The following is a 14,812-nucleotide window of genomic DNA, read 5'->3' on the forward strand; positions in this document are numbered from 1 at the left end:
GTAGGAGCCCACTAGAGATGAAGGCCCAGCCCCACCCGAGGGTCCTCCCACCCAGCAGCGTGTGGAACATTAGCCCAAATCAAGTTCTGAGCATGAAGGCCTACACCTACACACACACACACACACACACACACACTCTTCCATACAGAGTAACATTCGGTGCAGGATATGCCAACAACTGGTTAACAATGACTGAGGACTGAGCGTCAAGGGCAAAAAAGAGAATCACTTTTTATCCATCTTTTTATGGTTTATACTAGTAAATTGGTTGGTTTTCTTAACCATATGCATGTTACATATTTTTTAAACATTTTTTTACAAAAACATGGGTGGATCCCTGGCCGGGAAGCTCAATTGGTAGAGCATTGTCCCAATACACCAAGGTCACGGGTTCGATCCCCAGTCAGGCACATACAAGAAGCAACTAATGAATGCATAAATCAGTGGAACAAATCAATGTTTCTCTTTCACTCTCCCCTTCCTCTCTCTCTGAAATCAATTTTAAAAACTTTAAAAAAATGGGTGGGGGCAATACTGTATGGAAATACTCTAATTTCATTCCCAAAGTCCACAGTACCAATTCAGTTGACTAATGGGGGGAACCTAGTTACCCGGAGAGCTCTTGCTACTTCTCAGGACTTTCTGAGCAGAACCTGCAGGTACTGGCGGTATTCTTTCTGATTTAGAACTCGAGCCGTGATGTGTGAATCTGCAAACGTGAAAACTGCACGATTGCACGTCTGATGCTGCTGCTGTAAGTGTCCTTCTCATACCTCCACCCCCTTCTCCGGGAACCAGAGATCCACCCCCAGGGAGGCACTGGGCACACGGCAGGGGCCACTTCTCCACTGTTCAGTACGTTGGGAAGCAGAGCAGCGCTGTGGGAAGCAGACAGCTGGGGAGCAGTCGGAACCAGCCCCAGCTCCTGAGGTTCCCATTAGCTCTCAGCACAGCCCCCAAGGCACGGGCTGGTGTGATGTCATCCACGTTCTCAGGCCAAAAGCAATTTGCTTTCAATCTCATTTTACAGAGCAGATGATTCTTTAAATCTGCAAACTTTAATTGTACGTCACTGAGTTACTAATATAGCACATGACAGGTTTGCTTTTTGTGTGTGTGTTTTCTTGAAAAATTTCTTAACAGAACATCAGAGCATTGCAACACTTTATTAAGAGTATTGGCTTTGAATTAGTAGCTGAAGTAACAGTTGCATGAAGCCAGGTTAGATGTACTGCATAATACTCATACTTGATTTATTGACATTACTTAGCAATTTATTGGACAAAGGTCAACTTTTTGTTTTTTATTAAGCACATTCCACAGTACAAAGCTGTCATGAATAATATCTGTACAATTTAACAGTTTCAATAGCTGTCCAGACACAAATTTATTTCAAACAGATAATTGGCAAACATAATTAATTACAAGTTAGAATTAGACTAAACCAGTGCTTTCAAACATTAATATAGCAGTAATTTACAGTTGCTCAATTATGGGTTAGCAAAATAAAGTCCAGAGTACGGCTGGGAATTATGACTATACTCCCAGAGAGTCAGGATTCCTTGGCTGCCAAAGTCCCTGCTATAATTTGGTAGGCACAATTCAAAGGTCGTGTGCATGTTCAAAGGCCATGATCTCCCAAGGAACAAGAACTTTATATTAAACATGCAAAAACAACAGAAAGTCCATTCGTTCACAATTGCCTCCTCCCCACCCGCCCCCGCCCCGGGCTCTCCGAGCCGGTCCGCTAGGAGCGCTGTAAGATGAAGAGCGGTAAAAGTTACATCACTTTCACAACCTCTGTCAAGCTTACAACATCTACCTTATGAATGGAGGCAATTTTTTTACACTGTGAGGCTCAATTTCTCAAGAACAGAAATTTAGTAATGTGGGAGGGAAGGATGTATTAAAAAAAGGACAAAGCCAAGCCAACCTGATAAACAAATCACACACACGTTGATCCCCACACCGTTCCCCACGCGAAGACAACACCGAGCCCAGGGACCTTCTGTCGGAGTAGTGTGCTTCCACGGGAAGAGGTTTCACCATCAGGAGGTTCTATTGGTCCTTTAAATGTTATTGACGTTCCTTGATCTTTGGACACAATGGCGAGGGGCAAATCAAAACCTAGTATGGAGCAAGGGGAAGGAGTACAGCTGGACGCTCCAGTCCTTCCCACGCAGTCAGCATGATCGAGCCATTCGCAGTCGGCTGCCGAGCACGCGAGAGCCTGTGAACCTGCCGGGGCCACAGCAGCAAACGACCCCGGAGGCGACGGGTGGGATTGGTGAGTCTGAGGCTTTGCACCAGGTAGGAGTACCCTTCCGCTCGAGAGGCCTCGGCACCAGCCTGACCTGGTGCGCGGACGCCAGCTCACACGCGGGGCCTGCCACCGTCCCCACGAGCCAGATGCGTGATTTCCGGGGCCAGTCAGTAGGGCCTTCCCGTTCTTCCCTCCCCAGGGTTACTAACGCACAGAATCCTGGTTTTTGACAGTGAAGTCAAATGAATACCATGGGAAGGGACCACTAGTACTCAGGAGTTCTTATGAGGAAAAGAACAAAGAAATTCTCAGGTACCTCTCTATTGTATACTCTACACCACAAAGGAAACATTCTGTGTTAAACTTTAGAAATTACATTTTAAAACAAGATTCCCATTAAAAACACCACACACACACACACACACACACACACACACACACACACACGCGCGCGCGACAATGACAAAATAAAAACACCGTATGAATACTGCAGGAGGGTCTAGGGAATCCACAGTAACCCTGGCATCGGTTTCTTGAGCCCGGCCCATGGCTACGTGGGAACACACTCTGTATTAGTGTCTCAGGCACGGGGCCGACTCCAGCAACCTTGAGGTTAAACTGTTATGTACATCATATCTACATGCGGGTACAGTATTTAAATTAGGAGGCAAGCACATGTGTAAAGGTGTTCCTCTACCGAGTATCAGGAGCGGGTTGGGGTACAAAGAACAGTTAATAAAAGAAAAGAGCTATATTACCTGTCGGGAGATAATATAACCGGCTTACAGTTCTTTAAATTAAGAGAAATGATACCGAAAGGAAGTAGAATCCAAAAAATATTACTAAAACAATCCAGAGAAATTTTTCCATTGTCCAACATATTCCTAATACAAGTCAGAATTCAGAATGATGTGGACAGTCAAAAGGAAACTTCTGCAAAGGAAAGCCCTGGGCATTCTGGGTAGGTGTTTGGCACCCGAAATCTCACCAAAGAATGCTGTTTCTTAGTAGCAGACCAAAGTGCAAAGCAATATAAATTAGAGGTCAAGTCTTCTCTGACTGTCGATTTACTTCTGGAAAACAGACTGGATGTTCCTTTTATCTGACCAATTTACATTTGAAGCATGAGATCTGTTCACTGATGGGGGAGGAAATGGGCTTCGGTCCTGCTTGAAGCCGGTGAAGCTACGGTACCCTTCTCAGAGCGGAGGCCGGAACCGGAGGTGAGAAATGTCGGTACTTGAGTTGGCTGCTTTGCATCTACCCAGCGTCTAGAACCAATTCCAGCTTCATAACTCAGCTGTGAAGAACTCCTTAGGCATTTGGTAGCCATGTAGCCAGTAGTTCAAAAATAGAAACCCTGGAAAGAAAACAAACACAAGCGAGTGTGGATGGGGACACTGGTTAGACGTGGAGCTAATCCAGCACAGCCCATCCACAGACACGCACTTGTACACACGCAACACATGACTGATTTTCAAATAAGCAACAAGCTGCAGCGGTTGTGAGCGTGCTACATGCCAGGGATCACACTCACTCATACCCACGTCACGTCGGACCACGAAGGCTCAGTTCACGCATCAGTCACTAAGGGAGTGGGGACTCAAAGGGACACCTCACCCTACAACCCATCTTCTTTCAGTGCTCCTGCTAAAAATGATGCCCATCACAGAATACGCTAATGTCAGATTTTACATTTAGCATAATCTTTTATGGCATCCAGAACCTACAAGGGCCTGTCACCCGCCCTCCTGAAGGCACTATCTGTCACTGGGAAACAAAATATGCAAAGCTAGTAAATAAGGCAAGGGTTCTAAGTAGAATGCTAATCATCAGAAACCACTTCTCTGTGAAATAAATCATTAATAAAAGGACAACAGTGTAGAGAAAAAGACTACTAAATGGTTCTTATTGTTTGACCATGATTTTGAGTCAAGTACACATTTCAATCATAACCTTTACATTCATCCATGTATATAAATGACATACGCACCCACCCACACCCCCCAGAGCAGAACATTCATGAAACAAGGCTTATCATTAGTGTGTACAATGCAGGCTGACATTTCCTATTCAAAATTTCGTCAAAGTCAAATTCTATTCAAATGATTTCACAATCACTACTGCGTCACAACCTTTCCAAACACTGCACTAAAGTATTGGTTAGAAGATCTAAAAGTCTCCTTTAGGTCTAAAATTCTATTGGGGAAGACAGAGAGAGAGAGAGAGAGAGAGATACATGTACATGGAGAGAAAGAGAGAAGGAGAGAGGGAGGGAGAGAATGTTAGAGTTAGTGTGGTTTCTTTAGCTTGTCTGCTTTTTTAAAGGAAACTTTCCTAAAATGTTGTCCATTTTCATAAAGATCAAGAATTCAAATAAGTTTTCTCAATGAATTCAAGATTCATTTGCCACTCTCTCCCCACGAAGGATATTTCGGAGTCCCTGGATTCATTTTATAGGAACGCCCAGAGATGAGCAGGCCCTCTCACACACTGCTGGGGGAGTATAAACAACTGAACTCCTCTGGAGGACAACACGACTGTACGTACCCGAAGTCTATAAATGCCACACCTTCTAATCCACACACTCTAGACATTTCTAGAATTACATCCGAAGGTAATAAAGGGATGGGCAAACATTAAGCCCCCCCACCCAAAATCAGTAATGTGTTTTATTTTATAATGGCTAAAAGCTAAAAGGGTGGGGGTGGGGAACAGGACATATCCAGATAATCAAATATTATTTTGCCATTATGAGTGATAATTCAGGCATGCAATAACTTCACAACAAAGAGAAAAACAGCATTTAAAAACATGTGCAGTATGTACACAGAGGAGTTAACAATGGTGAACCATGAATAGGGTTTTATTTTCATCTTTTGGTTTACCCGTTTTTTAATTTCTTAAATGATCTTATATTGTCTTGTTATAAGAGAAACGAGAGCTATTGCCTCTTTAGCTCTTACGAGTTAGTGATTTTTAAAAATGACTCGGCAAATAAATCTATTGCTAGTTTTCCTGACATAGAAACACTCTTACCTAATGTTTTAGGGGTGAATATTTTACTGCAAGGTTAAATCATCATTAGGGTAGTGTTTCTTATTATGCATAAATCTTACAGTATCACATGGTAATAATTTTTTTCCTGTTACAATAAGTGAAAAGAATTTGGAAAAGAGCAATAAAAACCATGAAGTTGACTGCCAAGGTTGTCAAAAGTAATTCACTTTGAAGAGACAAACACATTTGAGGTTTCGTTGCTTGTGCTGCTCAAAAAGCAGATAAGATTTTTCCATTGATTTATAATTGTGGATCATAACAAGGCAGCTGCTTAGTTCCCTAAAAGGGCTTGGGAGGAGGGCCTGGAAGCAGTACCACCAGTTTCCGTCAGCCTCGGCCAATGAGAGACCAGCACTGCTGATCATTATTCATCCCTCGACCAAAGGAATCTGGTTCAGGACCCTTTTGCGTGAGATGTAAAAGTTGTCCAACTTATGAATGTTTACTATGTTCTACATCAATTAAATATGCCAGGTGGGGGTGAAGGGTGTGAGAGGACATACTAGGGGTGTCTTGAATTGTATCATGTGCCTTTTTAAACACACATCCAAGATACAACACAGGTGCCTTGAGGCTATTCTATGACACTCCTACTCGCCTGAGTCTATCCACTGCAGAAGCTCAGCTACAGCTACTGCTGACCAGGTTCTATTTCACATGGGAAAACCAGCAGAGGCTGGCTGCAGCTAAAGCGATGCCCGGAGGGGAATGCACAGCTTACAGAAGGAAAAATTAAGAACGGAGTAAGTTTAACAACATGTGCAAGACTTCCACAAAAAACAAACTGCAAAACACTGCTTAAGGAAACTGAAGACCTAAATAATAGAGCTATGCCATGTTATGGGTTGGAAGACTCAATAAAGTGTTAAGATGAAAATTCTCCCCCAAAATGATCTTTAGAGTCAAAGCAGTCCTAATCATAACCCCAGCAGCCATTTTCATAGGATTTGACAATCCAATTCAAAATTGAATGTGAAACACTAAAGGACCTAGAATAGTTAAAACAGTGGCTTTTTTTTTAAGTTGGAAGATTTATTACATAATGTGGTATTGGCAAAAAGAGAGCCACACAGCCACACAAGAGAATAGAGTCCAGAAACAGGAGTACAAATCAGTGGTCACCTGATTTGGGGACCCAGGTGCCAAAGCAATTCAGTGGGCAGAGGAACGTCTTTACTCAGATAGCGCGGGGACAGCTAGCTAACTGCGTAAAAACAAGAACCACCGTAAAAACAAGAACCACCGCCTCCTACCTCACACCACACACAAATGTTAACTCTAACTGGGACAGAGACCTAAATGTAAAAGTTAAATATAAAACTACTGGTCCAAAAACAGTCACTAGCTACATGTAACTATTTAAATGTGAGTTTAAATAAAGTACAATTAAACATAATTAAAAATCCAATTAAAATATAATTTAAAATTCCGTTCCCAAGTCGTCCTGGTTACATGTCGAGAGCTGTGGCTAGTGAGAGAGCAGGCCAGCGGGGGTAAGTCTGGGGGAGGGGCAGGCTTCGACAACACAGGACACAGGGAACGCTCTGGGGTCACAGGAGTGTCTCTATCTTGACTGTGGAGGCAGCTGCAGAAATGCACACATTTGTAAAAACGTGTCAGACAGTACAGTCTACTTTACAGAAATCACCCCTCAGCAAACTGATTAAACCCACGAGAGGCCGAGCAGAGGTGGAAGGGCCGGGCGGAGGGACGTGCACACCTGGCACCCGTCTGGGTGAGGGACGCAGACATAGTCGCTGGCTGTGCCAGTCTGGACAGTTTGTTCCCACTGCTCACTGAGTTTTGTCTTTGTTTGCTGAAGCGACTACCTGCACTCACTGGCATCTCACCTTGGTTCCTATCACTGAGAAAGGAACCAAGCCACACAAGTCTCTCCCCCTACCCCCCCACGGTGATTCCAATCAGCAGCATTACCTGGAGGAGCACTCACCTGAAACGGGTAAAGTGCAGACTGTTATCTGGAGATGTAAGTGTATGTTCTGGAGGGAGAACGGGTCTCATTCTGGGCACTGGGAGGCACATTTAAGAAATCCCAAATCAAAATAGTGTCATCGTGGGAGCTGCTGATGATCTGAAACTCATCAAACTGGAGCCGAAACACACGTCCAGAATGCTCCTGTGGAAGAGAACACTGGATGAGGAAGTGAGGCCTTCCCATCCCTCAGAAGCCCGCAGGGACGGCACAGGTGGGAAGGCAGCTCCGTATCCAGGCTCCTAACAAGTCCCCGGAGCCCACGGAGAGCTGTCCTCGCCCTCGGCACCCTCACTGCTTCCCCTTCTCGGCCTTTTCTTTAACCAGACTCTGTATCCCAGGTCCCGGCCCATTAGTACATCAGTGATCGTGCACAGCGGGTCTTAGAAAGGTCAGGAAGGTGAGCGATAATGTGCAATGCCCGTTCTTGAACATGGTGCAAACTAGGACCAGGAGAGTGGTGTGAACGGGACCAGGACTACTCAAACCACAGCCAACGTCAGAGTTGATGGTGAACTAGGAGAAGCATTCCCGTGAAAACCAAGATGAGAATGGCCCTACTACAGTTCTGCATGTTCCAGTCAGTGCCCGGAGGGAAGACCCAAAAATAAAAGGGAGAACTATTGAAAATAGGGAAAATAGCAGTATTTTCAAGCAACTATCTCTCAAAAAATACAACAAAGGTGAGCAGACTATGAGAAATAATGTGCTTGGTAAAACTGCAAAAATAAGATTAACATATAAAAATAAAGTACTCCTGTATGTCAAAGCAATAATCCATAGAATGTAGACTGAGGGGAATTCCATCACAACAGTACAAAAATGTGCTGTCTGAAAAGGGTAACATAACCAAGGACCCACATTAACACCCCCCACACCTCAGGTAGGAACCAGGTTTTGCTCTGCGAGGAGATCAGTCCACCCATAAAGGAGGAACCTGCTTCACAGCGCGGGCCGTAGGAAAGCTCCTTAGCGGGGGGCTCGCTGCACTGGGAATGTCAATGTCAAGGTCTCTGCTGTGGGCCAGACCACTGAACAGGAGGGCGCCTTCCTCTGAAGACACAGCTTCCTGGGGCTACCCAGGCGGCCAGCCCCCAGCTCAGGGAACCACTTCCCGTGTCGGCAGGTCACATACCACCAGTGTGCGCAAACACAGCGTGCTTGCTGGGGCTCGCGGGTCGAGAGCAGCTTGCAAGTCCCAAACTTTAATTTTCCTGGAAAGGACAATGAGATTGCGATGAGTGGAAAAGCGAACATTTAAAATACCGTCAAGCGTTTCCTCGACAGCGGAGTGCCTTTGAATTGCCCATTGGAAACGTTAATGGGGAGCATGCTTATGTTCTTACAAGTTACTTAAACCACCACACGGTCCCAGACCTGCGGGAATGGCACAGAAGAATTTTTAAGGGAGACAAGAAACAACTTCCAGTTATCTCAATTCAGCCCCTGATTTGGTCCTCTATGTCAGCAAAGGCATTAATCAGGGCCCTCCCGGGCTGAGTGGGTGCTGCGGACAGAGCTGGGGCTGTGACATTCCAAGGATGCCTTTCTGCCAACGAGGCAAATGCTCCCAGTTAATAACAGGAGTGTAAACAGACCACCTGACCCACTTGTGAAGTATATAGTAGGTCATCTTGAAAGGTTTACAGTTGCCATTTGCTCATTTAAAAAGTCGTGAAGCTTTTAAAAGAGGATCTGTTCAATTCACCAAAAGGGCAAAAGAAATGTACCCCTGAACTGGGGGGAGGAGAGGGGACCCCACACCTGGTGTAAGGGCTAAGGCAAAGAACGGAATTCCTGCACAACCTAAGCTACTCCTGGTTTACAATAATGGCGAAAGGCATACGTGTAGGAGCCTCGGAAGCTCTGCCACTGTGGGATTTGGGGCCTGAGTGGCCTCACTTGACCAAGTGGTGTAATAACAACTGCCACCCCTCCATACACAGAACCTGCCCAGCACAGGACCTGCACACACAGCTGCGTGGGGGTCAGCCCTTTCCCTCCTGACGCAGTCACAGCAGAGCATTGGATGTGAAATACCCACCCGTCATAGGCCCCACTGACAATCCTCTTGTTGTCGAACCGGATGCACCGCACCAGCTCTTCATGTCCCTCTAGGACTCTTAAGCAGGCGCCACATTCAATGTCCCATAGCCTTGAAGGAAAAGAGCTCCGTGAAACCCTCGCACGTGACCACACCGCCCGCACGGTCTTCGTATCTGCCCACATATGACTTCCCTCCTCTGGAATTCTTCTTTCTATCTCACTCCCAGCCCACACTACACATTAATGTACACTTAGGCCATTGGTGTGTTTTTAAGCACTAACTTGGGAGGAAGCCTTACTTTTCATTATATTTCCTTTTACACAGTTTGAAACTTTTAAAATCACATGCGTATGTTACTAAACAAATAAGAGAATTCCACCCCAGGCACTCCCAGCCGGAGTCCACGAGGCCCAGCGAGGCGAGCGCCAGCACGGTGGTCTCCGTCTGGGTGTGTGCTGCATCCTGGGGCTGCCCAGATTCAAGGTCAAAGTGGGAGACTCATGAGCTAAATGCAGTGCCTTGGAAATACAAACCCAGTATATAAATATACACAGTTAGCCTTTTTTCTGTTTATGAATTATATAACAGTTCTGGAAATAAATTTGTTTCTATGATCATTGATTTTTCTGCATTACTTGCAAAAAGAAATCACAGCAATGGAACGCACACAAAACAAAGTTAGCAAATAAATTCTGTAATGAACTTTTAGTGAACATTTCACCGCAGCCGCCCTCAGCCAATCTCTCCATCAGTGTCAGTGACGATGGCTTCTCAAACCCACTGTGAGCACTGCCACCAAGTCCAGAGTGGTTCCCTCCTGGGAACTGTAGTGCAATACACATGCTATTTTGTAAAACCTCAGAGATTCCAATGAGGACGCTAAGGATTGTTTATTGCTGAAATGCTACCAGAAAGCACAATTAATACAACAGAACCAAGATTCAAGTACTAAAGTGACTTTTATGACATCTTAAAGCTTAAAAGAAGACTTAGAGCAGCCCTGGCCGGTGTGGCTCAGCTGCTTGGGCTTTGTCCAATGCGCTAAAAGGAGGCCAGGCTGGTTCCTGGTCAGGGTGCATGCCCGGGTTGCAGGCTCAATCCCCAGTAGGGTGCATGCAGGAGACATGTTCTGCTCTCACATTGATGTCTCTCTCTCTCTCTCCCTCTCTCTCTCTCTCTCCCCCCACCCCCGCCCTTCCCTTCCTCTTTCTGTAAAAATCACTTTTTTAAAAATCTTTTTAAAAAAAGAAAACTGATAGCAGTTAGAGCCCCACCTTTTCTCCCTTCCCTCCCTCCCTTTCTCAAATAATCGAGCCCAACCTTTATTTTGCCCAAACATTAGATAATTTGGATATATATATACACACACATATATTGCTATAGCATAAACTGGGGCGGGGGGAAATGACTTGGGATACTTAAATAGATATTTAAGACAAGCTCTAATAAGATTTAAAGGATGGTCAGATTTATTAGAAAGCAAGGACACTGAGCGTTGGGAAGAAAAAAGGAAATGAAATAGATGACCAAACAGGAGCGGATGATTCTGTATCGCCGTCCTGGGAGAGCCAGTAAGGTACCGCCCACGAGTGGGGAGGGAGGCAGGTGCTGAGGCAGTGCAAGCAGAGCCAGGCTGGCGGAGCACGCTCTGTCTGAGTGTTCTGGTATTAGGTGATCTTGTAGAGCTAAGGTCACAAAGTCCTGTGTAGTGGGGGAATCTTGGAAGAAGACAGCTGACCCACGTCAGTGAGCAGAGCCAAACAGATGAATAAAAAGTTAAAGTTTTCTTAACTGAAGCATCCCAAAGCCTCTGCGTCTCTGGAGCTTTAGGAGTGGGAGATGAGTCAACACTATGGCAGAAACCACCCCGCCTGCCCTGTTGGCACCGAGCTTCTACCCACCTGATGGTATTATCTGATGATCCACTAACAACCAGCCGGTCCCTGTACTGGAGACAGGCAATGCCTCGCTTGTGCCCATTCAGAGTACGAACAAATTCACAGGTACTCGTACTCCAGACCTGTAAGAAATTAGCAATAGAATGAGTACAGAAAAGTCCCCTCACAATATACCTTTCTCAGAAAGTCAGAGCTCCAGGAAGGATCAAAATACTTGACTATGAGACAGCGCTGGGAGGCGGGGGGCCAGATGAGACAGAATCAAACTTTCTTGGCTGCTGAGTGATAAAACTGGAATGAAATACAAAGGGAGGCGGTGAGGTCTCCAAGCCTTGAGATCTTCACAAAGAGACCGTCTCCTGGAGGGTTCAGACACTCAGCTGCCCAGAGGGAAGAGCCCGGGCCAGATTTTATGGTTTACACCAGCTGACATGTCAAACCCAATGTAACAGATCTGAACAAGCTTCACCTTTCACACCCTCCTCTTCTCGGCATAGTTTCTTGAACAGCAATATTTGTTTCGACACATCACTCCTAATATTATGAATGTGGAATGAATAATCCCCCTTTTGTGAAACCATCTGCAAGACTTAGATGTTCATAGCCACACATTACCAGCCAAATAAGGAGACACAAAGCGAACACAGTGCCTGAATTATTTTACCAGCTGCACTTGTAGTTGAGTGGGTTAACTAGATATCCACGTGCAAAGAATGAAGTTGAATCCCTACCTCACACTATATATAAAAATTTAATTCAAAATGTATCAAAGACCAAAATGTAAGGACTCAAACTATAAAGCTCTTAGAAGAAAACACAGGAGTAAATCTCTGTGACACTGGATTAGGCAATGGTTTCTTAGATGTAACAACACAAGCAACAAAAGAAAAACATTGATAAAATGCACTTCATCAAAATTAAAATAGTTCTATGTTTCAAAAACAACTATCAAGAAAGTAAAACCATTAAAAAAAGGAAAGTGAAAACACAACCCACAAGATTAAAGAAAATATTTGCAAATATTTATCTAAGGACCTTATTATCAGAGCATATAAAGAACTATTGCAACTGAACAATAGAAAGACAATCCAATTTGTTCAATGAACAAAATATTTAAATAGATGTTTCTCCAAAGACATAAAAATGGCCAATAAGCACATGAAAAGATGCTCAACCTCATTAGGCATTAGGGAAATGTAAAACAAAATTAATAGAGATACCACCACACACCCACTAGGACAGTGGTTCTCAACCTTCTGGCCCTTTAAATACAGTTCCTCATGTTGTGACCCAACCATAAAATTATTTTCGTTGCTACTTCATAACTGTAATGTTGCTACTGTTATGAATCGTCATGTAAATATCTGATATGCAGGATGGTCTTAGGCGACCCCTGTGAAAGGGTCGTTCGACCGCCAAAGGGGTCGCGACCCACAGGCTGAGAACCACTGCACTAGGATAACTGTAATAAAAAGACAGACAATACCAAGTGTTGACCCGATATGGAGAATTCCTCCAGGCTGCTATTATGCAAGCGCTGATTAAGGCCCAGGCCCTCTTGACTTCCAGGCACTGGTCTTGTACCAATGGTGTGGCTGAGCAGTGAGTGAATTACCTCATACAAATCCTAGCTGTTCACACAATCTAACGTATGATGTGACCTAGTCTGTGGTCTGTGGGGTGACACATACTAGAATGCTGTTTAGTGCAGGTCATAAAAAGAAGGGGTTTTTTTGTTCGTTTGGTTTTTAGCCAATTTCAAATATTCATATATTGCTGGTGAGATTGTTAAACTGGTGTAGCCATTTTGGAAAACCGTTTGGCAAAACTTAAACACAGAGTTATCATCCCAAGAGAATTGAAAACATATGTCTGCACAAATGTTTATGGCAGCATTATTCATAATAGATAATGTATAAACAACCAAAATGCCCACCTACTGATGAATGGATAAACAAAATGTGGCACATCCATCCAATGAAATTTTATTCAGTCATCAGAAGAAATGAAATACTGTTACATGTACAATGTCTATGGGTGGACCTTGATAGCAATACACTAAGTGAAAGAAGCCAGACACAAAAGGCCCCATATTGTATGATTCCATTTGTAAGAAATGCCCAGATGGCAACTCCATGGACGGAAAGTAGACTCGAGGCAGCCAGGGACGAGGGAAGGAAAGAGGGGTTGAGCACTAATGGGTCTGAGCTCTTTTGGAGGCGACTGAAAATGTCCCGGAACTAGTTATGGTTACACAGCACTGTAAATATACTGAAGGCCACTGAACTGTGTGCTTTAAAATTATGAATCCCATGGTATGTGAATTATTTTAATAAAGTTGTTATAAAAACGTAAGAAAGCTAGATTTTTTTTTTAATTAAATGGATATCGATCCTGTGGGTCACCCTAGACCAGTGGTCAGCAAACTCATTAGTCAACAGAGCCAAATATCAACAGTACAACGATTGAAATTTCTTTTGAGAGCCAAATTTTTTAAACTTAAACTATATAGGTAGGTACATTGTTATTAACTTAATTAGGGTACTCCTAAGGCTTAGGAAGAGCCACACTCAAGGGGCCAAAGAGCCGCATGTGGCTTGTGAGCCACAGTTTGCCGACCACGGCCCTAGACTACAGCAACTGCTTGTCACATGTCTGCTGCCCACATGCTGAGCTTCCTGAAGACAGGGACATGTGTTGTTCCCATCACATCTCTAGCAGCCAGACCAGGGTCTGCGGCATGACAGGCTTGGCTCTCACAATCAGGTGCCTGAATCCAATCTCAGCTCTGCCGCTAGCCAGCTGCGTGGTCTCAGGTGTAGTTCTTCACTCACTGAGCCACATCCGTACAATGGAGGCGATACCTCCTCAACAGTGTGCCAGGAGGGCGACACGAGGTGGTGACGTACAAGCTCCGAGCACATGGGACATGTTCAATAGGTTAGTTCTCGTCCCCTTATAAAGGCCACCGGCAAAGTCACTTCATGAAATAGAGGACTGCTCTCTTTCCTGGTCCCATGACCCTTTCCTCCTCCCGTCCAATAACTTAAGGAGCATGTAGAATGGGGTGGCTTCAGGGGCTGCTAAGTGCAATGGAGGAAAATAAAGATCTTGAGAAGTACCAGGCTGGGGTAGCCACTCCTGCTCTCCCTCCATTCTAAGAGACAGAAGGAAGCGGATACACTTACTTTGATGGTTCTGTCACCAGAGGCAGACACGATGTACTTATCATCAAAGTCCACTACATTGACAGCAGCGCGGTGGCCAACCAGGACACGGCGCAAAGTGATGTCGGTGGCAGAAGCCATGTCCCACACCGCGATGGAGCGGTCCTTGGAGCAGGTCACCATCAGTCCATTGCTGAAGCGTAAGTGCAGGACAGCCTCATTGTGGTGGATCAACGTGTTCAGAACCTCGCCCGTGTTCACATCCCAGACTCTAGATGAGAACAGAAAGCACAATGCTGACCTACGGAGACAACCGGGAGAGCGCGTGGCACCCACGCTCTGGGCCCATTCTTGTAGCAGGCTGGGGGGTGTGGACTCGACTTG

The 14,812-nt window shown here is 44.9% G+C and overlaps 1 protein-coding gene across 2 annotated transcripts in view; it reads right to left on the reverse strand.

Annotated features, from left to right (window-relative positions):
* Positions 1-1,147: 1,147 nt before the first annotated feature.
* FBXW11 (F-box and WD repeat domain containing 11) overlaps positions 1,148-14,812 on the reverse strand; it is a 39,179-nt gene continuing 25,514 nt past the window's right edge. For both annotated transcript variants that reach the window (XM_014550360.1, XM_014550361.1), the window contains 6 exons: positions 14,450-14,699; positions 11,265-11,383; positions 9,361-9,471; positions 8,452-8,530; positions 7,275-7,460; positions 1,148-3,623 (listed from right to left, as the gene is read on the reverse strand). In XM_014550360.1, the coding sequence (XP_014405846.1) occupies positions 7,299-7,460; positions 8,452-8,530; positions 9,361-9,471; positions 11,265-11,383; positions 14,450-14,699 (721 nt within the window). In that variant the 3' untranslated portion in view covers positions 1,148-3,623; positions 7,275-7,298. The remainder of the gene's footprint in view (positions 3,624-7,274; positions 7,461-8,451; positions 8,531-9,360; positions 9,472-11,264; positions 11,384-14,449; positions 14,700-14,812) is intronic.

This window comes from Myotis brandtii, unplaced genomic scaffold (assembly GCF_000412655.1).
Source record: "Myotis brandtii unplaced genomic scaffold, ASM41265v1 scaffold6, whole genome shotgun sequence".
NCBI lineage: Eukaryota > Metazoa > Chordata > Mammalia > Chiroptera > Vespertilionidae > Myotis > Myotis brandtii.